The sequence below is a fragment of the Hypomesus transpacificus genome, chromosome 13 (genome assembly GCF_021917145.1).
Source record: "Hypomesus transpacificus isolate Combined female chromosome 13, fHypTra1, whole genome shotgun sequence".
Taxonomy (NCBI): domain Eukaryota; kingdom Metazoa; phylum Chordata; class Actinopteri; order Osmeriformes; family Osmeridae; genus Hypomesus; species Hypomesus transpacificus.
This window is the reverse complement of record NC_061072.1, coordinates 10,609,354-10,634,957: the sequence shown is the minus strand read 5'-3', so window position 1 is coordinate 10,634,957 and position 25,604 is coordinate 10,609,354. Positions and strand designations below refer to the sequence as shown.

Here is a 25,604-nt window from a genome sequence, read left to right as displayed (position 1 = left end):
GGTCATAGAAACATCTGTTTAAGTGTGTGTGTGTGTGTGTGTGTGTGTGTGTGTGTAAGGGTGTGTGGTTCACCATTCTTGAGGGAGCTCCCTTAGCTCTGTCCAACGTTACTAGGTGGAGCTGCAAAAGGAAATTCAACATCCTATATATTTCCAACATTGGCAGACACACCTCCTTTACACTCACACACACGGTCACATACACGTACAGACACACTACAATCCAGTCTCAGCTAGAAGCTTGGAAGTCAACCTTTATTAAAACTGTTTAAAAGGCAAGTCAAAAGAAAACATTGCATACGTCTTTCCATAATAACAGTACCACTTTTCATAGAATGTACAATTACAAGGATAAACATAAATGCATCTTTTAGCTTTTTTTTATCAGAACACAGCTCAGGAAATGTCCTAGTGATGGGCATACTGAAGCAGGGATGTTAAAAGGAACATACATGAAAAAATGTAATGGAGGTTTATCTGACACTGTTGCTTTGCAAAGTATGTTACTGGGGTGAATTGGGCTTCTGAAAAAATATCTGTTCATATCACAAATTAAGGCTGTTGATTGTGAAATAATCACATATTGATATACTGTCTAGAACTTGATTCGTGTTTCACTATAACCAATTAATAAAATTACAAAAAAAATGCACGTCTTCTCATCAATAGCTTTCAGCAGTGCTACAATACATCAAAGGGACTAATAGTAACACTATGGTATAAGACATAATGGAATGAAGTACAATATACAAACAGAGTATAAAAGTATGAAAGAAAATAGGCACTGTGTGTAGAATAGCACTCCAGTGTTTCTCAACCTCTTACTGTACCATCATTTCAAATCATTCAAACTGCTAACAGATGATTCAGCTCTATCCATGTGTAGTCACAATAATAACTGTTATTACTCCAGTAATTTCAACATTGGCACAATGACGTTGACAAAACATCATATTGACACAACATGGTAATTACACGGTCACGGACAGTTATTACACAGTTTGAAAAGGACCAATGAACCTTACTGACTGTCTGATCAGTAACATTCCAACAACATATCGACTAGAGCAGGACTATAGACTAATAGGGGTTGAGGAACTCTGGGTAATGAAGTTTTGTGGATAGTTGTGTATCTAACTTTGTGCACAGTGTCCGTCTTGGAAGTTGGACACCTTGTCGTATTTCAAGTACCCTCGTCATGCCCCCGGGGGTTAATAAATTAGATGCTGTGAACTGCCCTGCAGTTGCAATGTGACCGTTGATTTAGTTGTAAAAAAAAAGGTAAACAATACAATGCCATCATAGTACAGTACAGGTTTGGGAATGTGTTTGAGAGATGATGACCTGACTGGTTGTTTCAAAAGCGATAGGAAAGAGAATGAACAAAAGGAAAACAACTATAATATTATCTATGAGCTGCATTCTATGTGATACAGATTGCCAATATTGATAAAGATATACCTGCAGGCTGTATTCTATCAGAACTAAATAAAGGACACATCCAAAGCCTCGATGATATCGACCACAAAATAGTTGGTGATATCTCTACAAACATCTCCTTGCGTTTAGATTCATCCCTGTTTTATTGTTCAGGGGACATAGATGTACCGAGAGGAAAGATTTAACCCCTCTTGTGTTTCAATCCTGAGTATGAGACTAAAAAGAGTGGAGGGGGTTGTCATAGCAGAGACATCAATGACATTTGAGGACGGAGATACCTTGTGTTCTCTTGATTTTTAAAGACATTTCAGCAGAATAATCATTTAAGCATTCATATACCATACAAAAAATTCATGACAAAAAGCTCCAATTCAACTTCATTTTCAATGGTTTGTCAACACCCGATAACATGCCAACGTCACCTGATGATTTAAGACGATTCTGATTTGAATCTTAGTACTGGAGAAAATCGAATTCATACTGCCTTGAAAATGGACTGAAAGAGATTCACATGCAGGTTTACTGTAACCTTGACCTCTTAACACCATTGGATACTCAGTAGTTGATAAAAAAAAACAATTTGTTCATTGCAGTATAGTATCTTGTTTCCCTCCTATTACTACATACTTTGCTGTCCAGCAACAAACCACACATTTCCAACCACACCCCAGGCTCCAATAAATACTTGTAAAGGGAGCATCTTTGGCACTTTGGCAAGGTGGACTGTGCTTACTGGAGTGGGGTGCCTATCTCTCTCTCTCGTCTCACGGCTTGTTGTTGAGGGAAGGTGGGGGGCGTGAAGGAGGGGGGCAGGGGGGTCCAGGGGGGGTACGGGAGGGAGGTGGTCCTGGGGGAAGGTTGTTTCCAGGTGGAGACCGTGGGGGAAGGCTGGTCTGAGGAGGGGGCGTGGTGGGCTGGATCAGAGGGCGGTAGTCAGGTGGAGGAGGGGTGGGGCTGGGAGCCTTTGGGGCAGCTTTCGCTGCAGCCGCCTCCTCTTTCACTCTGGTGAAGTTGATGCAACGGCCCTGAGGAAGAGAGAGGGAGAGAGAGAGAGATAGAGAGAGAGAGAAATAAAAGGGAAGCAACAGATGAAAGCACACTTACACACAGACACACACACACGTGTCCAACCTACTGTACGTCTGAGAGGGATAATGCAGCTGATACCAGCTGACCCCTAGGTCAGAGGGGGATCACTGCCTGCTCTCTGAGCTTGGCCAGCTGGGTCCACAGATTACCCAAACATCCTGCTGGGACATCTCGCACCCCACCGCCCTCTTAGTCCAATGTTCTGTTTTGTGACCAATGAAATCATGGCTGCCTTCTAAACTGTGCATGCTGTTTATGGTACTGAGAGATGGAATATGGTATTGAGAGATAGGAAAAAGAAAGACAAAAAGGGTAAGCTAGAGAGAGAAGGAGAGAAGGATAGAGGGAGAGAGAGAAATATCATAACGAAAGATGGTGTGGATGGGGGGGTTATTAAAGTCTTAGGCAAGTTTTTTATGGATCAGTGTTTTTTTTAGCTAAACTTTTGCCCCCAACCACAGTAACCACTATCCACAACCCCCATCTTTTCCCACACATAGCTAAACCCCCACCTTTCACCACAGCCTTGCTGTGCTTCAAGCCTGCCTGACTGGGAGTCTGGTGGTAATCGGGGGTACAGAATAGCAGTCTAACTGATTTATGAAGGTGAGACAGATGACTGGTCAATGGTCAAACTTTATTTCCCTACCCAATGCAAACAGAGAGAGGCATGGACATACATGGTCAGAATGTAGAGGATTTCAAACATTAACAAATGTACACATGGGTAAGCACACAGACACACACATACAAACACACACACAACTATACACTCAGTGAGAAGCCACACTGGCAAAGAATCAATGAAAACAACTGTGAACACATTCCAGTCATGGTGACTTGTAAATTATGCAGAGGAAAAACAAAGAAGATTCCGCTGGTAACCAAAATCGCGTCTCAAAGCTAGCTGACATTCCCTAAAGTAAAAAAGTTTTACCTCCCCAAGAGAAGTTTCTAGAACTACAAAAATGACCCTCTTCTCTGGTGCACCATCTCAAAAACATCCAAGATCCAATCTAAAGACCAAAAAACCGACCAGGTGACGTCCCCGGATATTGCTGAATATTCTTTCTTTGACCCACAAACCTGATTCTTCATCCTATACAACAAACCCAAAAGACCAAAAACAACTGTTCCAAGTCATCTGTCTGGCCCCACCAGTCTGCAGCTCTCTGCTGGGCCCTGACCCAGAGCAGCCAGGGGTACTTCACTGCATTTGATGTGGCCTGACTGGCTGGATCTGCTATGGCGTCTTGTCTCCGCCGGGTATTACCTCATGTTCTCTTCTACGGGCTAACCTAGCGTCAAGGGAGACATTAACGCCTACCCCTCTAATTCAACCTCAGACTCCAGCACATGCTGTTTGACGTAGGAGTTGCGGTGCCAGAAGTCGCAGAGCTGGGCCTTATGCATAGCTGAGGTCTTATGTAGTGGTGTGAGCCAGGTTAGCCAGCTCATATGCTACACTAGGTTAAGGTACTCTGGCCAGGTTGTAGCCGGCTAGACCAATGTAGATAATGATAGTCTATAAACCACCGTAGGGTAAGCCAGACCAGGCTAGACAATGCTTAAAGACAATGCTTAGAGATGACAAACCAGACACAGTAAGATGGTAATGGCCTGTTCTGTGTTCTCAACCACACACTGACTGAACCTTCACCTATTTTGTGTAAAAAAAAACAGCTGTATGAGAAGTATTAGTAGTGAGGAGAAAAGAAGGGTGATGGGATAGACTGGGAGAGGAAGGAGAAACAAGGAGTGGAGGACGAGAAGCAGAAACCATTTGACAGAACAGAAGAGACCAATGGGGAAATATACAATAAGAATGAGAAGCAGAAAGAGAGGAAGAGCGGTAAAAGACTAAGATACAAGAGAGGGGGCTGTGGAGGGAGTGAAAAAGAAAAAGCTCAGAAAGGAAACTTTTGCAGCTGCAGTCTTTCTGTTTGTTAGTGTCGTCATGGCAGTGGCTCTGCTCAGGCTAGGGTCGTTTGGAAGAGACAAATGACTCAAAGATATAGCAGCTCCATTGTGCAGTCAAATCTAAGGAATCTGGCCTTGAAATCCCAGGCCTTGAGGATATGAGTATGTTACAGTCTAGTTTGACAGGATAACACAGTAAGAAGCCTTAAGCCAGACATCTCTCAATAGTAGCATTCAGGCGTCCCCATAGCAATCGCCATGGTGATAAAATGCAACGTGCCAACAGGGTGACAGACATCTGTCAGGAATCCAGCGTGACCCTGTCCAAAAGGGCTCAACAATGCACACAGGGCCTGTGTGTGTGTGTGTGTGTGTGTGTGTGTGTGTGCAATTGTGTGTATATACGTGAGTGTATGTGTATGTGTGTCTGTGTTTTGATGCTCTTGGGTCAGTGTGCGTGTGAGTGCATGATGAGCACATTAACTTCCACAATTACGGTATAATAGCCAAGATAGTGTGTTCCAGGGGACAGGTTCGAAATTTGAAAAAGGATCCAGACAGGTTAACAGGATCTCCTCAAGTCACAATGGGGACATGAAGGAGCAGCCATGCCCTGTGTCTGTGATCTCTCCTGCAGAAGCAGCACCAAGTCCATCCGGCCTGTCGTAGCCTGGCCTGGGAATGCTTTTGCTCTGTAATACACCGCAAATGACTGGAGTAGGCAACGCCATTACATAGAAATCATGTCATGTAACCTTTCGCATGTGGAGATCGTTAAAAGTTTTCCCTGGGTCAAAATCTCACCGAAGAAGCGTCCCGATGAACAGAATCAGGCACAGAATGTTGTAAAGGCTGAAACTCACTAGGACGGTTTCTCTTTTTTGGTTGATATACCCTTCTTGTTGAAAGTTGAAAGCTTATCTAGCAGTAAACCCCTGCCATTCTCTTTCTGAGCCAAGAAAACACTACTAAATGTGGAATTCCAGTAAAATAAATTAAGGTTATAGAAGATTTTCTGCAAATAACACATTATTTTTAACAAGCACCTGGATAGGAGCCATCTCTGCAGGCTATAGCTGGGGAAGGAGGGTGGGACACAGGGGGAAGAGAGAGAGAGAGCTAAGGGCAGATTATGGGCGTATTCAGGATGAAGAAAATCGAACAAGCTTTGAAGCAAAAGCGCTAGAGTTAAATAAGTAATCGGATACTGGAGTTGATGGTTGCTGGTATGGTATCACCATACCACAAAGGGCATTGAGAAGTATTGCACACAATTGTGAGGAACCACTTTGTTCACTATGATCCAACAAAGAAATGTGCCCACTGTTTACAAAACCTTTCATTATTTACAGAGGGTTCAGTTGGGTTCATCCAGCTGAATCCTTCCCATCCAAAACGTTGTGTGATGTCAAAGATAACTCTGACCATCTACAGCCCAATCAAGCCCCTCCAGCCAGGCACATACTTAGTTAGAGGTAATAATCAAAAGAGTCAGGTTGACAAAGTTGAACCACATGCTTGGTCACACCAGGCGGGCGGAGAGGTTCTAGAGCTTTAAGAAGATGCCTGGAGCCCGTCCAGAGTCTGGGGTTCTGGTTTATTTCTGTTTTTGATGGCGTCTGATCAAAAGCAGGTGTGGGGCCAGGCCAGGTCTGGAACAGATCAGGACCTGACCCAGCTGAGGTGTCTGCCGCAGCAGGAGTGGACTTCACAGAGGAGACGATGATGGAGGGATGGAAGGAAGGAGAGGAAAGGAGTGAAGGAGGTAGGATGGAGAAAATGGACTGAAGGTGAGGTGTGATCTTGAAGGTGTGACAGGAAGGAGGGAGGAAGGAGGGAGGAGTCGGCTTGAGGTAGCTGGGAAGGAGGGAGGGTGCTATACCCTGGTGTGCTGTTTTAAACCAACTCTGTCATATGTTTCTGATTCTCTGACCCTCTACCACATAGCTCTACAAACAAAGCACAGATTTGCTTCCCGCTATTTGGGTAAGCTTTTAAACTCATCTTAAGTTTGCAACTTACATGATCTCCGGGCTGGGGCCTCATCAGAGAGACCTGGTCATAACCACGGCGAAATAGAGCCCAAATTGCATCCAGTTTACCCTACAGTTGACAGAGAGAAGCAGGAACGACAGTACAGTTAAAAATACAGTTATAACACACAGAATGCAAAAGAGCCACTGAAACATGCTACCTAAAAATCTGTACAGGATCTGTGGAGTCTACTGCATAACATGCATAAACTCTAGAAACTATAAACACAGCCCAATGAGAAACCCCTGGTACAGTAGCATCAAAAGTACGTATGTTCAATGGGCTATGTGTTATTTCATGCTACACAGTGGCTTATAAGTGGCTAACTAGTTCAAGTGTGCACATAGAACTTAGCAAACTGTTAAAGAAATGAAAAGCCAATATGTCTTCTCACAGAAGGCTACTGTACACCAGATGACAAATGGTGGCTGTTTTTACCTGTATGGGCGTGTACCATTTCCTGTCCTGGGCCGGTTTCTTGTTGTGATTTTTCTTGGGTTTGGGCTCGTATGGTTCAAACTCCTGCTCCGGCATTTTGACCACGGCGTTCTTAGGCTTCTCCAGCTTAGCCCCCTCCTCGGTCGATCCCTTCCCACCCCAGCGCACCTAGAGGTCAACAATGTACGGAGGCGAGTTATCTGGGGAAAGGGCCTTAGGTTTACTGTAACAGCGTTGACACAGGCGCTAATGCTAGCTCTCGAAGGAGTAAACAAGTTATTTGGAGTAATTAAAAGGTGGGTTTATGGTTTTGATTCTGAGTACAATAAAAACCTTTCAGCTCTGATCTTAACGATTGCCTCTAGCTTACCTCCATCCTCTTGATGCCTCCCACCCCTCTCCCTCCATAGTAGGAGGCGTCCACGGTGGGCCACTTCTTCTTGGGCATCCCATCCTCATCATCAGACTCCTGACACCCACACACACAGTTAGCTCTAAACAACACAAAAACTATAACTTGCTTTCAAAATGTCAGAGAAAAGTTCCCTGTGTGTGTAAAATGTGAAAGGGTGGAACATATGCACTTTTAAAACCTGATTGCCAAGCAACCACTACAACACAAGATCACAACACATTAGGCATGCACACACACACACACACCCACACACACAGCTACACACAGGGCTTTATCAGCCCAGTATGCCAGCCCAGTATTCAATATTCCCTGAGAGGATGAGGGCATACGGACAGGAGAACACAGAGAGCCTTCTTCTGACCATGCAGCCCAAATGTAACGCATATCATGAGATTGGTGTACAAGGAATCAGTGTGCGTGCCACCCAGCTGTGAAACCTAGGGAAAGTCTAACAGAAGCCTTCTATGTGGACGAAATGCTCGTTTGAACTCTGACTTGTCTCACCAATAAAGAAGAAGAGAATAGTCTGCATTGATATTCTTTAAGGGCTTTTCTATATTGAACAGGTTTGGCTGTTCATGTGTGTGCATGTGTGCTCATGAGTGCAGTCTTTCAGGAGTGTGTATGTTGTCAAGGCAGATTGAAGGGGTGACTCACGGGCTCTGGAGGGGGAGGAGGAAGGGGTTCTTTGATCACCTACAACAGGAAGTTGACACAGAAACATTTCATTACTGTGCCCTGTGGGTGGTCACATGAGGAGTTCATTATAACTATCATAAACATATCGATCATGAAGTAATGGCCCCAAAAACACTGGAATAACAAACATACATGTAGGTTCATTTTAAATATCATTAATTCACTGCATTGTGATAACACGACCTGGAAACCAATAGGTGAATAACGACTCAATATCTTACGTTTATACCAACAAATTTGAAAGAAAGTGGTTTGGCCTACAGCTGTTATCTGAAAATTCTCAAGAACATGCAGTCAATTTATTTGAGATTATTGTGAATTACAACCATTATTTTGATGCTTACTCTCTGAAAATCTAGACACATGTTTTCCAAGTGATTGTTACTGAACTGATCCATCATCAGACCAGAGCTTGTGTGGTTTGGTAGAGAGTGTGTGTGGTGGCCTAGAGTGTGTGGTGGGGGGGACTGCGTGTGTGGTGGCATAGAGGGTGTGTGTTGGGGTGGAGTGTGTGTGGTAAGTGACGTACCACTGTGCAGCACAGCGGCCAGAACCACCACATGAAGAGCATAGCCAGCAGCAGGAACAGAACCAGCAGGGTTATCAGGAGGATGGTGCCATCAAACTGTCAGAAGGGAGATCAAACCCAGTGAGAACCACCCACACACACACACACACACACACGTGCCAACACACACACCTTTTAGAAGAGGGTGAAACTTGAGATATGCGGCTGTCTCACTGACTGACGTGGAGTGCACTTCTGATTTCAGGATAAGTGCATCTTTTAAAAGACTTCAATTGAAAAGTGAATAGGTGGGTCTTAAAACAGGGCCGATCTGGTTCCCATTAGGCTCCAGAGATAGGAGTTCAGATGTGGTGGTGTTTTCCCCTATCTGTCTTGTGGCAGGATGGAGTGGGGTGAAAGGCTTGCTCTGACAAGGGCTTTGGGGGGCTTTGAGTGGATCGGGTTTGTAGACCCTGTGGTTTGGCTCCACAGAAGAAAAGCAAGGCATCTTATGAGGGCCTGTGGAGTGCCATAGCACTGTACTTACACACTCTGTAGTTGTGATGTGGACATTACTGCTGATGAAAGACAATCCTTCATTCATGCTCACTTGGAGATAGATAACCCTGAAGTTACACAATAAAACAGACATGAAAAAACGTTAGCATAATAATGAATCAAGTAGCAGACATTTTGTGAACTTAGAAAGGTTCTGAGGTGCAGTATATATGCTAAAGGTGAAAGGTAATGTTAAAAACAATTGACCTGAGCTAGGGAGTAAGAGATTTGTAAATAAAGAGTCTGTTTTCCCATCTGTGAATAAGATGGTTTCCAGGATTGGCATTATAGAAGCTTAGAAGCCAACAAATTACACTTCTTTTGATCTGTTTTCTGGAAAGTAACCAAAGATAATAAATGACATCTTCTCAGAAACTGACCTTGGGTAGCCTGGGAAACCGCTAAGATGTTCTAAACTGGACCTCAAACTTAACCCGTGAATCATGTTTCAGGGGTTCAGAGCTTCTGGCTGTCAAAATGAGCAGGGGGAAGTTAAGGGTTGGTCAGGGTGGATGGATGATGAGCTGTATCTAGTCTGGCTTGGAGAGTGATAGAAAGAGAGATACTAGCCAGACTGGAGACAGGGTTTGTAGGTTAAGTTCATGACTAACATACCTAAGGAGCTGGAGAGCTATTTGCCATGAAGAAGTCTGAAGTGTGCGTGTGTGCATCTGTGTGTGAGTGTGCGAATGTTGGTCTTTATGCACCCTTAAATGTCAGAGAAGATGATAAATCCATTTGGCCTTGAGGTGATAAAATCACTTTGCAGGTTAAAAGAGCTTGAAAAGATAAAGGAAAAACAACCGTGGTTGGGGGAAAAGGGGAGAATGAAGTGTGTGCAGGCAGAGAAGGGGAGCCCGGCCAAAGCAAACTGGGCACTGGAAATTTGAGGATGTTCGTAAAAAAACAGGGGAGAGGAAGCGTCTGTGGTGGATGCGTGGTGTCAGACATCTGTTAAGCAAGCACATCAAAGAGCCGGAGTAGAAACGAAGCTGCTTTGATCACGACTACTGGCACGGAGAGAAGGGCTGGGGGCAGAACAGTCGAGAGAGAAGAAAAGGAGAAACAGGGAGATTTCGATCGAAAAGGGGGAGACAGGGAGATGACAGAATAGAGGCTGGAGGGCCTAGATAGCATGAGAGAGAAAGCGAGAGAGAGAGAGAGAGAGAGAGAGAGAGAGAGAGAGAGAGAGAGAGAGAGAGAGAGAGAGAGAGAGAGAGAGAGAGAGAGAGAGAGAGAGAGAGAGAGAGAGAGAGATGTGACAAAAATGATGAGAATGACGGACGGGGTGAGAGGTGTAGCTGTGGGCTTGGGGTACATGATGTCGCCTCAGTTTTCTTTCTTTCTCTCTTTCTCTCTTTATCTCTCTCTTCTCTCTCTCTCTCTCTCTCTCTCTCTCTCTCTCTCTCTCCTCTCTCTCTCTCTCTGATATTAATAAAAAGGTTTACATATCTGCCACTGCCTTGTTGCTGGTCAGAGTCAGAGCAACCTGGTGTAGATCATACACCATGACCCTTTCAGACCCCTCCTTTTATGACCTGGTGAACTCTGGTTCTCTTTAAAGCAGTCGGGCGATTTCTTGACATTGGAGAGGAGAACAAGAGGTCTAATGAAGTACTGTAGGAAGACAGTCTGATAGGCTGATGTTGTTGGGTGTGACTGTTTGGGGGATTAAGAGGAAACTGAAGCACTATCCTTGCTTTGAAAACACTGAACTCAGTGAACTCAAGAGACAAGGAGAAGGAAGGGTAAAACAAGGAGACGGAGAGCGATGAAGATAGAGAGACAAAAGAGAGAGAACGTGAAAGAGAGAGAAGTAAAAAAAGAAAGTGAAAAGGAATAGAAATAAAGTGAGAGTGAGGGAATCAACATACTTAAAGAGCAACAGACAGTGGGATAAAGAGAGGAGGAATGTGGACCTGGGCTGGGATCGTAAAGAAAGCTAATGTTCAGCAGGCCTATGTGTGCATGTGTGTGTGTGTGTGGTGTGCATGTGTGTGCGTGTGTGTGTGTGTGTGGAAGGGGGGGAGGCAAGTGAGTGTATTTCCTCCATGACCCGGGTCAACACACAAGGCCCTTTCTACACAGAAAGCAGCACAGTATCATCACAACCCTTTGCTTGCTGCAGGACCACTCATTACCATGTGAAGACAGTTTACTAAAGAAGACACTTACTTCCCGATCTCATCTATGACAGGGGCAGGGCACAGCAGGTACGTGTCCTGAATAGTAACAGGCTTCTCATCTAGGCAGAAACACACTTGTCAATGCGCACACACTGGCAGGCCAAGACTAATGGGTTAGGGTTAATTTATGGAAGGTATATAAGACCAGGTACTCACTGATGGTGAGGGTGTCGTTGACTTTAAAGCTGCAGAGCACCTGCTCAGTGTTTCTAGCATGGAGGAACCCGTTACCCCGCACAACCACCTGGAATGACTCTGCGAAATACCAGGGTAATATTTTTGTTAGCTTAACACAGAGATGAGTGGAGGGTTTGAAATATAAAACATGTATTTCTTTTATACTGTTTGACAAAGTAAACGCATCAGCTGGTGACCACAAAGGCTAATTCCAATAACTCAATTTAGTCCTTACAGGCCTGTTTCTCTTGGGGGGGACAAACCATTTATTAAATTGACTTTTCAATTTAGCCGCCCGCCACAGGAACAGACACAGGACTGCAGCTGAGGCATTGGAGTCATTTAATCAAGAACATATCTATTAAAGCCATTTGTTAGCTAGGGGCTGTGGGGCTTGACATCCATATATGGTTCTGTTCCTGTCAGAACGTGGTCATTTGATGTCCCAGCTGAGCCCCAGTTGGAGGGTAGGGCAGCGGGTTGACCCCTTAATATAAAGAGCACAGCACTTAGAGAATGACAGGAGACAGGGGGATGCCATGGGTGTGCTCAGGTCCTGGGGGGACGGGGGACGGGGGGGACAGGGGGGACGGGGTCAACTGTCCCCAGTGCCCCACAAAAGAAAGGAGAGTGGAAAACATCAATGGTGATAAATCACTTTAAGTCAACTTAGAATAGTCACAATGCATTGTTTGTTAAAAAGATACACTATGGTTGTGATGTATCCTGTTTATATCAATAAAACAGCTTGAGCTATCTGGTTAAAAGACACATCTCTATGGGGCTGCCCCACCCACCTCCTGCACACACACTGGATGGTTCAGCTGCTAGAATCTCAATGCAGGACTTCTTGATGATCTGTGAAAGAGAAGGCATCGATGATGTTAGGTCTGGGAAACAGACTAACAGACTAGAGGGAAGAGCAGGTCTGTTTGGCTAGCCACTATGCTAGGCCTGTCCACGTCTGTTTTCCTAACGATGATGTTAGGTCTGGGAAACAGACTAACAGACTAGAGGGAAGAGCAGGTCTGTTTAGCTAGCCGCTATGCTAGGCCTGTCCACGTCTGTTTTCCTAACTAGAGTTTATTTACCGAGTTGATGACTCCTTGGAGAGCGCGGAACCCCCCCGTCACAGGAAACACATGTTCAATCGTGTCTGCGATGGTGGCCAGCTATAGGACGGATACCAGGAAGAGAGAGATACAGAGAGAGAAAAAGAGAGAGAGAGAAAAAGAGAGAGAGAGGTGGTAAATGGGAGGAAAATAAGTCAGTTTACAGATGTACAGATGTCTTCATGTCTCCGCCCTCCCCAGGGTCTTTGTCTGGTCTGCTGACTGCTATGGGAGACAGACCAGGAGAAAGACCAGAAGAGAGATCAGAGTAGAGACCGGAGGAAGAGCAGAAGTCATGTTATTTATTTATACAGACCAACGAGCTTCCTCCAGACACACAGTAACAAGAGACAAACTATACAGAACATAACCGATCCACTGAGCTATTGAAATAATGAGGTAATATCCTGCCTGAATTTCCCCTTTGGATCTGTACCATTTTAACTGCACGTATTTAACTTCTACATACATTACATTGGGAAATCAAGAGGAGGGCACTAATATACACACAAAATCAAGTTTAATTTCTGCTCTCACTCAACCATAAAATAAGGCCTAATCAAGCTAGAGGGATGTGGACATACAGTCAGGTCTGTACTTGCTAGTATATACATAAAGCTGTAGCCCTGGTGGAAGAATAATATGACTTTTAATTATGTCCAGACTCTGAGGCATCCTGCTCAATAGGCTGATGGCAAGCATGTGTCTCCAATAGTTTAATTACAGTCCAACCTACTATATCAGTCCCAGTCCATACCTCACAGCCAAAGCATTTAATAAATGGTTAAAAAAAAACTCTTACCTGTGTCTCATTGAAGTCTTTAACTCCAATACAGTACACAATGGCTCCTAGAGATCGAGCTTCCACTGCCTTATGTGGAGAGGCAAACAAAAAGACAATATTTGGGGTGGATTAAACTTGGACTTAGTTACCTCGCTAAACTGATATGAGCTTGTGAATGGGGCCTGAGCATGAGGCCTAGCTATTCCTGCTATCCATCCCATGATGCATCACAGAGAATCCCAGCAGGCCTCACCTTCTGCTGAGCAGTGTCCAGCTGATATTCGTTTAGCTCTCCATCAGTCAACGCGATGATGACACTGGCTGTCCCTGGAAACAAAGAGAAGGGCCGTAAGACTCAGACATCACGAAGCAAACTTCACTGTTAGCAAGACCATGTAATCAGTGGTGGATCAAAAGCACATTTATATTTAAATGACAATAAAAACCGAGCGAGGGACAAGTTCATCAGGCACTTACTAAAGTTTTCCTGCCGGATCTGGTCATTTGCCTTGGAAGAGAAAGATACATTGTTTTCAGAATGTGTGAAATTGTGTGGTAAAAGAAAGAAATGTTAGCTAGCCTAACTCTAACACTAATAATATTCAAAATATCTCTAACAGTAATGATTTGTGAGCTAACGCTAACACTAATGATATGCGAGCTGACCCAGACCTACCTTCTCCAAACCCAGGTGCATGAAGGTGTCTCCACCTGGAACCTCTTTATTCAGCACATTCAAACCCTTCCTTATCTCCTGTCTGAGAACACACGCGCACACAAATACACACATATATACGTTAAGACTACAATTTGACTGTATTTCTTGTTCACCAAATAATCCACGCAGACGTTCCCTACCTGTTCTCTGTCAGTTTCATGATGGTGTTTCCTCGGGTTGAGAAGACGATGAATGACATCCTGAGCATGGGGCTGTGGCAGGGCAGAACAACAACAAACATCACGCACACACTACTTTCTAGTTTTGTTTTTTCCTGTGGTCTTTTTGAATTGGTCATCTCTTGGACAACTCTCCAAGGGCTGAAGATTACAATGTTTAATTTAGGACTTTCTCTGTAGACAAACAATGACAGCACGGACCATATGACAGATTGACACATCACAAGCAACAGATTCAATGTTTTCCATCAGCGGGAATGCGACTTGAGACAAACATATGCATGTGCATGTCAAAATATGTCACGAAACTCTCTCATGTGGAGAATGCCCAAGAATGTTGTCCCATTGTTTGTTTGATTAAAAATGTTTAGAGAGGATCATCTATCACCCGATTCTTGGAATAAGACGAGACCTTGAAAGTGGATTGTTTTTGCTGGTCTATTTATTTCTTGACTTGACTATGAAGTCGACTAAAAACATGAATTCATTGAGGCCAGAGTTAAGGGGACAAAGAGATAGAGCCGTTCTACAGATGAGGTCAGGGCTAAGGCATCAGGTGCTGTTGAGACTATGGCTGGGCGTTGAGTCAAAACAGGACCCCCCAATCTGATATACTGATTTATACAGGTTGCCGACAATAACATACCCCAATGTTGCTGTTGGTCAGATGACTGATTTAGCTTGCTGAGCTTACAGTAAGTGAGCTAATACGTCTTATAGTCTCAAAATTAGATTAAGCACCTCCTCACATAAACAGTGTCTGCCAAACTATGCTGCCATATTCTGTTTCAAGTGTTAAACAGGATTTTAGTCAGGTCTGGTCATATGCAACTCAAACCTCACAAACCGGTGTTGATCATGACTCATGCCATTCACCAGTCTGCCAAAGTGCCTTTGCAAATTTCCTGTCAGTCCACTGTGGGAGATGGTTTCTCTAGAAGAAGTAATCAAGTGTGGCTTTGTCTTTAATCTGTCCCTGGTCCAAAACCAGACATGCACCGATGAAGGTTTTTACTTTGTTATTTGCACCATCCGTTTTGCTTTTGTTCTCTCACCTGATGAACTTCATAGTCAGACGCTCCACGAAGGGGTAGATTTCGTCTTTCCAGTGGTTCTTGACACTGCCAGATCTTTACAGAAAAAGAGAGAAAAAAGAAAAAATCCTCAACATCTAATTCAATCCACAAAGGACATTTAATGATGTTTCAATAACAACAATATTGCAGTTAAGCAAGAAACAAGGTCTTTTGAACAAATGGCAAATTCTCTTTCAACTCAAAACAGTTAGCCATCTCAATTCATTAGAGCCCAGTGGGATGGGGGAAACATCAGGGCCTGATGGGGGAGTGTCTGATATAGACCCCTGGTTCCCCCTCAGGGCCTGGTGGGGGAGTGTCTGATATAGACCCCTGGTTCCCCCTCAGGGCCTGGTGGGGGAGTGTCTGATATAGACCCCTGGTTCCCCCTCAGGGCCTGATAGGGGAGTGTCTGATATAGACCCCTGGTTCCCCCTCAGGGCCTGATAGGGGAGTGTCTGATATAGACCCCTGGTTCCCCCTCAGGGCCTGATAGGGGAGTGTCTGATATAGACCCCTGGTTCCCCCTCAGGGCCTGATAGGGGAGTGTCTGATATAGACCCCTGGTTCCCCCTCAGGGCCTGGTGGGGGAGTGTCTGATATAGACCCCTGGTTCCCCCTCAGGGCCTGGTGGGGGAGTGTCTGTTATAGACCCCTTGTTCCCCCTCAGGGCCTGGTGGGGGAGTGTCTGTTATAGACCCCTGGTTCCCCCTCAGGGCAGAGGAAACTGCACCGGCTCTCCCCAGGGGGTGGCAACAATTAACCTCTCTGTGAAACCTCAAAACACAGACAACCACACAACACACACGGAACACAGGGGAAATTATGTGTGCGTGTTTGTGTGTGTGTGTGTATGAGAGACAATATCAGGGGCCAGGGACAAATGTCCTTAGCCATGGATGATACATAGGAAATGATCTAATTGTTTGTGGTAAAGCCCTTGACCCTGTTAAAGGATGAAGTGGCCCACACACACACATGCTGGCTGATGACCGGAATAATGTCAAGAAGTGGGAGACAGACATAGTGACTTGTTTCCCCAGTTTAGCATGAGTAAGCTATTTCTATAGTGCTAGGTATATAGTAGTATTTATAACATGTTTGTATGACTACATCTTCGCAGTAGTGTTTGACTGTGCATTTGAAGTATGTCAAGTATATCTGTATTATGGGAACTCTCAAGTTATTCTTCAAAGCTCTCTAACGTTTATATCCTAAAAACATGATAAAAGTACGTCTCAAGATAACATCCATCTTGACCCGGTTTATACAGTCGTTACTCCTTTAGTGCCAAGTTTTCAGGACTGCCCAATAATTTAATAGGATGCTGTGCTAAGTGCTGAAAACAAGGACATTAGGTGCATAAAAGCAGAAAGCTTTTTGCTTAGATGTTGAAAGACTGTTGTGCTGAGTAAACAGAAGTGATGTGTGTATGAAGGCCAAGGCCTGATCTGGTGGAAGAGAAGCCGAGTGTTTCATGGATGTAGCTTGTGCCATTACAGCGGGGAGGAAATATGTTTCTTCCTTCTTTCATGCAGCCTACCAGTCATACTGGGTTATGGTTTCAGTATTTGTATAAGTCAGGGGTGAAGCTAAGGACCCCTGTCTTGGTTTTTGACTGCTGATGGTTTTTCTTTACATCACAATGGATCTTGTTTATGTTGGACAGGAACAGAGCAGCCTTCGTGGGATTGAGGCCTAGCTTGCAGTTTCCTCACCTGTGCAAACAGCATTAGGGTAGGAAGTTGGCTATTTTCTCGTGAGATCCTCGATGAAAACTTTTCTTGCGGTGACATTTCTCTGATCTACTTTTATAGACTTGAGTCAAGCCCCAAGCCTCAGAGTTCAAAGTATCTTTGGTTTCCAACGAGGTTAAAAGGTTCTATAAGTTAGTTGACACACGTTTTTACAATGTGTTGACAAAACAGCCCCTGGCAACAGCCCCTGGCAACAGGAGTTTGAAATTGTGTCATAACGACACATCCAGACTATATGCGTTTCGCAGTGACTAATCGGCACAGCACATTATAAATTGTACATGATAGTCCATATGCATCTCATTTGAGAGACGCAGAGATAGTGAGAGAGGTAGAAAAAAATATTTTGAAGGAGATAAAGTGGAAAAAGAAGAGAGGAAGCAGTGACAGCTGGAAGCAGGTTGATTAGTGAGAGAGGGATAGAAGAGAAATCGAAAAAGTCCGACAAAATCGTTGATATATTGAAATGACAAGAGATGATTAAATGATGATGGCTGACCTGAACTGTCATCTGCTCAGTAAGCAGAACAGACCTATGATGTGTCAACCACAATGCTAGTTCCCTGTCTGTAAGCCTACAAAAATAACAGGCAGATGGGTTTAGAAATAACAACTCGTACAAAATCCAAGGTATTGTCAGAGGTCAAACTTTTCATGGGAATTTTCAGGAATTTTTGGTCACATTCAAGAATGTTCAGGAAACATACTCCACCACTGAAAACTGTTGTCAGTATTGTCACTGTGGGTTAATATTCCCTTCTTGTACAGTATAAGGCAGAAACTTTATTCCAGGGATAGGAAGAAACATCCTTTTCTCTAGGCCTCTGAGGACTTCCTGTCATTGAAGTTCATCTCTGCTGGACCATGTCTGATACCATGTCTCCAGTGCAGATGTCTGTGCTGTGCTTGTATCGTTTCCAAATACCTCAGGGCACTCTGGGAGGCAACATGGATCATTAACATCCAGCAACGCTAAGCAGACCATGTCAGGACTGCGCTAAATGTCACAGAGTAAATCCATTCCAAACACATGAAAGCCTCATGGCAACCTACAGAGAATATTTAATCATTTTTATGCTGACTGGGTAAGAATGAGAAAACAATAAAGAAGAGTGAAAGAGAGTGGAGGGGAAAAGAGAGATGGGAGGATGGGGGGAGAGGACAGTGTCAGGGAGAGAGTCTATGTAACAAGACAGTGTGTTTTCAGAGGCAGTGAGAGGGGCTATGACATGTGGGAAAAAGCTTCGTCAGACCCTCAGTTAAAAGACCATCAGCTTCCCTCTCACACTTCTAAGTGTTGAGGGGAAAAATCCAACACCATGAAGAAGCCCAGTCTCCCATTCCAGCTGGGCCTGCTATGAACCACCCCAGCCAGCAACCAATGATCTCGCTCCAATTTAACTGACTAGGCACAGGGATTTGTTCGAAGAAAACCACTAACCTACTTTTAGCTGGAGGCCCTTGGTATGTCTGGGAGTACCAGGCCTACATCCACTACAACCCTTCCTTCTCTCCCTGCGTTCACAATCTCTCTTGTCTTTGTCTCTGTGTGGAATACATCTCCGCCTCTCTTTTTATTTATTTCCTGTCCCCTCTCTGCTCCTCTCGGTTTTAGCTCTCCCTCTCTCTCTCTCTCTCTCTCTCTCTCTCTCTCTCTCTTTCTCTCTCTCTCTCTTGACTGGCATTGAACCCATTCAAAGATGTCTGCCTTGTTCACGTTTCTTAGCCCTCCAGGGACTCTAGACGGCGTGATAACATTTAACAAGGCATTCGGCCCTGCTAAACACACGGGATAACTGCTCCTTCTGGTCCCTCTATGGATGCTAAAGCATGGGCCCTCCAGAGAAAAGAACATTCCAATGCTTGAAGGTTCTGACACGTTCAAAATATTTACAGACGCCAGCTGTGGTCTGGGTTTTGTTGGCCTCGATGACCTGATGACTACACGCCATACTGAAACTCTGGCTCCAAAGAAGAACAACAACCCTCTCACAATTAACACCCTGCTGAGAAGATAGCTAAATACAATATCAGACAGGAGATGTTGAATGTTTTTGATGGCCACATCCAACCTGACTTCATACAACGTTGACGTTGAGTACTGCAGGTTGATTTGAGATCGGAACAAGGTACAGCACAAAAAGGCTGTGGAATAAGATGAATAATGACTGTTCCCATTTGGGACAATGAAACTGTCAAATCAACATGAATTGTTATCACTTGCCACTGGATATAAATACAATGATCCTCATAGCAATGTGGGACAGAGCAGAGGTGTGAACTACTTTATACAGCAGGTGACTCTCACCTATATACATGTTAGCAGTGTTGTACTGTGATCCATCAGGCTTCAGTAAAGCTTTAGAAATAAAGACATAAACAGTGAGAGCAACAGTATATTTTTCTTTTAATCTTCACAGCTGTTTTGTGGGGAACACGCCTTGTTGTTTTGTGTTGTTGTACCTTATAAAACAGCAGGTTTAAACATACCAGACTGAGTCAGCGCAAAGTCAATCTCAGAAAGCAATGTGCCACAACACAGACAAACGACACCCTACTGAAAAGCTAACATGCCACAACACATGAAAGGACTGAATGTTCATCGAATAATTACTCTTAGTAAGCTCTACTGAGTTATTTGATTCTGTGGAACAGGCAGAATTAGAATGCTTCTGTCATCTATTACAGTAAGGAACTTATTTGCACGCGCACATACAGACAGCTCTGAATCAAGGCCTTGACTGTGCAGAACCAATCATGGGGCCCTGGGGAATGTGTAATGAACATATCAGGTTGTTTGGAGTCATCAACAGTATTATCACTCCAGTGCTGGGCTACATCGGAGCAACTTTCACACATTAGTCACTGATAAAAAGGTTTTTAAAAGTTCAATTTACATTAATGTATAACACAACTATGGGATTGCTTGTTAAACTCATGTCTTCAGAGAGATGTTTTTAATCCAATGCTAGTTTTATATGACGGAAATATATGAAGACTGCAAAGAAATACATGGAACCAGTCCTTCTAAAGGCTCTCTGAAGGCCCTTACTGAGATGTCAGGACCACATTTTTCCAACGTGGGCGGACGAACAGGAAATGAATGATTTGGTCACTGTAGAGGAATATAGTGAAAAAGTTATTCTCAAGAGTGACACTCCTGAAGAAGCGGTGTCCCACCATCTTGTAAAAACAACCATCTGGCATGGGGACACTTGCACGATTCTTATGTACAGAGAGAAGTAACGAATGCCAAATGATCTCTCCTCATCGTTGTGCTTATTCAGCAAACTTTCCCCTGAGAGTCAGCCTCCTATGGCGTCATCACCCAAGCGCACGAAAACAACACGAATGCACGCACACACATGCATGCTTGCACTAACACACACATTTGTGAGATGGATCTTAATTTTAATCTAAAAAGTATCCGTAAACTAACATTTTAATAATCATCATAATCACGAATGTAATGCAAAGGGTCAAATTGGGCTTTGGTAGATACTGATGCATTCACTGATGAACAGCAACAGCTGCAGCGTGCGGTTGCACAATTCCGGACTGTCTGAACCTTTCAATTAGGCCTAATATCACAATTACACTAAAGATATACTTGTTATTAATAAGAGTGTAGGCAATACACTTGGATTTTTCACTGGCATGATTATGTAATGCATAAAAACTTACTTGTCAAGCACAAAATACAAGTCAAAAGCCCCTTGACAAGTACTTTCCTCCTCATCGTCTTGTACCTCCGTCTGTCCTTTTGCATAAGGTAAAGTAAAAACCAAGAACCCCACAAAAACAAGAGCAAGAGACATGCTCATCAAAAACCTCGCCATCTTTTTCCACCAGTGAAAGTTATATTCCTTCCAAAAACGAAATGGAAAAACTAATTCAGTGCTGTCTCACATTCCCAAATAATTTTAAATGACTTCTCTACACAGTGATGCCCCTGGTCAGACAAAACAAAAGGGTAGTCGGATGTTGGGTAATTCGTTGTTGAGGTCAGTTTCCAAGCATTCCCGTAACAAAGTAGTCTGAGTCTGGATGTGCGATCACATTGAGGATGCGCAAGGAGGATGAAAATACTGAAAGGTTGTGGACCTAACTGTCCTATCGGCAATTTGTGGTTTAACAAGTTTTCTGTCAGAATATACTATTTGTTTGTAATCCGCTCGTCGTAAAAAAAAGAAGAAAAAAAAAAGAAAAGAAGTACGCTACTTTAGAGAACCGCATACAAATCTTTACATTGGGAGTTTAAAAAAATAGTTAAACTTTTTTGTAAAAACGCAAAATGCAAAGGCAATGAAGAGTGAAGTTGGCGTAATGGGTACTGTTATATCGGCAACACGCTAGACTGAATTGAACCAGGTTTCATATTTCAAGATGGGTTAAGATTCCATCTTGCGCCTCCCTCTAAAGAAAATTCTGGGCAGCCACAGAGGTGAGCACATGTATCTTAGATCTAGCATAGATGGGATGCTGCTTTTTAACGTATTGTAGCGACCCACGGATTGGTCGCGTGTTAACTCGCGCTGTTGGCGCAAAGGATTGTGGGTGGCGCAATTCACATACTTGTTTCATGTTTGGTTAATGTTGTATGCATGTTTGAGTTGAGTGTTGTTGTTCTGTCAATTAGGTTTGTCAGTGGATGATGTATGGATATTAGTAACTATAAGTTATCGTTGTTGCCATAACTGTGAATTGTATGTGAGTTAATGACTTGTTGTTGGCATTCACATGTGATTGGTGGTGTAGTAATAAAACCTGTAGTCGAGCGGTGTATGGGACACAGGATAAAAAGGTCTTCTTCTCTGCGTCCGATTATTACGCATCCTCTCCAATATAGACCCCTAGCGCCATCGTTACATTGGTGTCAGAAGTGGGATGGCGCAACCACGCAGGATGGAGGAAGAAATCGCAGATCTTGAAGAGACCATTAAGAGGACTCAGCTACACCTGGAGAAACGTAGGCTGAAGATGGAGCGTTCCAGGGCAAGAACGTCGTCCCACGCTGATGGGTCCAGTGTGCCACGGCCTTGTCGCCCCCTAGAGGCCGGGAGTGGAACCACAGAACACACAGCCATAGCTGTGGACATCCAACCTGACCTACCTGGGGCGTCCCCACAGGTGGATGTTGGGGCCATCCTGCCCCGTTCCACTGCCATGCCAAGAACACCAGCGAAGGTGCCCAAGTTCAATGGAGAGACGCTCCTGGAGCCATATCTTGCCCAGTTCCAGTTGGCAGTGTGGCATGGTGGTTGGAGCAGCGAGGAAGCTGCCACTCATCTTGCCCTGGCGCTGGAGGGAAATGCGCTGCAGGTGCTCCTGGATCTGACCCCGGGAGAACAGCGGAACCTGGAGACCTTGACCGGGGCCTTGGAGAGGCGGTTCGGGCAGCCACCATTCCCTGACCAGAGTAGGGACAGGCTAGCCAGCTATCGCCGCCAGGAGGGAGGGAGTTTGGGCGCTTTCGCCGCAGATATCCAGCTCTACGCCCGCCATGGCTATCCAATGTTCGACGCCGCTGCAAGAGGGGAGCTGGCTCTCCATGCATTCCTCAAGGGGCTTATGCCAGAGCAGCTACGCCAGCATGTGCGTCTCACCATGCCCAGAACCCTGGAGGGGGCTCTTCAAGAAGCGGTACGGGCAGAGGCGGTGCTCTGCACTCAGGCTGCCCCACGGCTGTCCCTTCCACACGTCCGGGCCATCGACTGTGAGGGTGAGGAGGCCGAGCCAGTTTGTCAGGTGCAGTTTCAGCGGCGGCCAGCCCCAGCTGGGAACCGTCGACCTCGATCCACTCTTCGGTGCTATCGTTGTGACGAACCTGGTCACATTGCCCGTGACTGCCCAGCACCAGTCTCCAGAGCACCACAGCAGACGGGAAACGACGGGGGGGTGGCGCAGTGAGGGGCCCGCCACCCCAATCGTTGGCCCCTCCCTTAAGCCAAGAACTGTTGATTGGTCGTGTAGGCAACACTAAGGGACTGTATTTGGACTGCTGGCTTGATGGCCAACCCTGCCAAGCTCTAGTAGACACGGGGTCTACCGTCTCACTGGTGCGTCCTGGCGTCCTTCCAGGAACCATGGGGACGCTCTCCGGCGCATGGGCAATGTCAGACACGAACCTGGTGACGGTGACAGGGGAGAAGGCTGCTACAAAGGGGAAGAAGCATCTGCGGATCCAGGCTGGGAACCAGGAGGCGGAGCACGAGTTCTGGCTTGCCAATATTCAGGACTCGTGCATTATCGGCCTGGACCTGTTGTCCCGTTGGGGTGCCTATGTTGATGTCCTGAGGGCAGCCATCACCCTTGGTGGGGAGACTGTGGCGCTCCAGGCCGGCCAGGACAAGAACACAAAGGTCAGAGACCAGCAAGCCAGCTGCCAAACAGCTGCCACCAGCGACTCCATGCCAGGTCAGCCTACCAACCATACATCGGCGGAGACGTCTGAGGCGGTGAGGGAACTCTGCCGCCGCAGCAGTGATGGCCTTGACCAACAGCAGTGCGGCCAGTTGAGGCACCTCCTAGAGGACTATGCAGATATCTTTGCAGCAAAGGATGAGGACTGTAGGCGGACGGGGTTGGTTCAGCATTCCATCGACACCGGTACCGCCCAACCCATCCGCCTGCGGCCTCACCGGCTGGCCCTCGGCAAGCGACAGGTGGCAGAAGACAAAGTTAGGGAGATGGCTGCTGCTGGGGTAATTGAGCCCTCTGACAGTCCGTGGGCCGCACCAGCTGTCCTGGTTCGAAAAAAGAATGACAGCTGGCGGTTCTGCGTGGACTATCGACGTCTCAACGCGGTGACCAAGAAGGACTCTTACCCCCTCCCTCGCATAGATGACGCCCTCGACCATATCACAGGCTCCAGCTGGTTCAGTTCCCTTGATCTGCGTAGTGGCTACTGGCAGGTGGAGTTGGCCCCTGACGCACGACCAAAGACTGCCTTTACCATTGGACAGGGACTGTGGCAGTTTCGTGTTATGCCGTTTGGACTCTGTAATGCACCAGCGACGTTCGAACGGCTGATGGAGAGGGTACTGGCTGAAATACCACGGAGTCGTTGTGTGGTATACCTGGATGACCTGCTGGTGCATGCCAGCGACTTTGACCGAGCCCTGGGTAACCTGCAAGAGGTCTTTGAAGCCATTCGTCAGGCTGGGTTGCGGTTGAACCCTGCCAAGTGTCGCCTGCTGACAAGAGAAACGCAGTTCTTGGGCCATGTGGTCAGCGCGCACGGGGTAGCTACCGACCCCGCTAAGGTGGCCGCAGTCCAGAATTGGCCACCCCCTGCCAACGTCACCGAACTGCGGAGCTTCTTGGGCCTGGCGTCCTATTACCGGCGTTTCGTCCGGGGCTTCGCCACGATTGCCAAACCCCTCCATCGACTGACTGACAAGGGACAGCCCTTTGACTGAGACGACGTGTGTGCCGGAGCCTTCACCCAGCTAAAAACTGACCTTACCGAGGCTCCCATTTTGGCCTACCCAGATGCGGAACAGCCCTTCATCGTGGACACTGATGCCAGCAACGTGGGAGTTGGCGCCGTACTGTCCCAGAGTGTTGGAGGGGTGGAGCGCGCAGTAGCCTACTTTAGCCGCACTCTGAACCGAGCTGAAAGGAACTACTGTGTGACCCGGCGTGAGCTGCTGGCAGTGGTCCTGGCACTGCGACAATTCCGGCCGTACCTGCATGGCAGCCATTTCCTTGTGCGCACCGATCATGCTTCCCTTACCTGGCTGTTGAACTTTAAGAACCCGGAGGGCCAGGTGGCTCGCTGGCTGGAGGCCCTACAGGAGTATGACTTCGAGATCCAGCATCGACCAGGGCGGTTGCATGCTAATGCTGATGCCCTCTCCCGCCGCCCCTGTGCAGTCTTGGAATGTCGGTATTGCCAACGACAAGAGGAGCGGGACCAACCACTGACGGTGGCAGCCATTCAGACAGCTGACTGCGAGGGGAGTTCTCCATGGACCTCCGCTCAGCTGCAACAATGCCAGGAGGCCGATGCAACCTTGGCGGTGGTAATCAACTGGCTGGCGACGGGGCGGCGTCCCGAATGGACAGAAGTGTCTGCCCACGGACCGGAGGTTAAGGCTTACCAATCACAGTGGGGCAACTTGGAGCTCCATGACGGGCTGGTGCACCGGAGGTGGAAAGCTCCTGGCCGGGGAAGCGACCTCCTACAGCTGCTGGTACCCCGTGAACTCCGCCAACAGGTCCTTCAGACCGTCCATGGCTCGGTGGGGGCGGGGCACTACGGCATCGCCAAGACCCTCCGCCGCCTCAGGGGCCGATTCTATTGGCCAGGTTGTCGACGGGACGTGGAGCTGTATGTGCACTGCTGTGACCTTTGCACTGCTAAGAAAGGGCCAACGCAGCGCTCCCATGCCCCATTGCAGCAGTACCTGGTGGGGGCTCCGATGGAGCGAGTAGCGGTGGACATACTTGGGCCCTTTCCAGCGACTGATTCCGGCAACCGCTACGTCCTCGTGGCCATGGATTATTTCA

General features: G+C 46.2%; 1 protein-coding gene across 1 annotated transcript; it reads right to left on the bottom strand.

Moving 5' to 3' along the window:
* Positions 1 to 227: 227 nt before the first annotated feature.
* On the bottom strand, positions 228 to 21,504 carry antxr1c (ANTXR cell adhesion molecule 1c). The gene is made up of 18 exons (XM_047032469.1): positions 20,775 to 21,504; positions 15,313 to 15,387; positions 14,219 to 14,290; positions 14,037 to 14,118; positions 13,838 to 13,868; positions 13,614 to 13,687; positions 13,379 to 13,447; positions 12,556 to 12,636; positions 12,262 to 12,322; positions 11,444 to 11,542; positions 11,277 to 11,346; positions 9,091 to 9,169; positions 8,565 to 8,660; positions 7,994 to 8,032; positions 7,292 to 7,390; positions 6,922 to 7,089; positions 6,472 to 6,552; positions 228 to 2,465 (listed from the first exon to the last, which is right to left on the bottom strand). The coding sequence occupies exons 1-18, from the start codon at positions 20,927 to 20,929 to the stop codon at positions 2,205 to 2,207; spliced, it is 1,692 nt and encodes a 563-aa protein (XP_046888425.1). The 5' UTR covers positions 20,930 to 21,504; the 3' UTR covers positions 228 to 2,204.
* Positions 21,505 to 25,604: the final 4,100 nt, after the last annotated feature.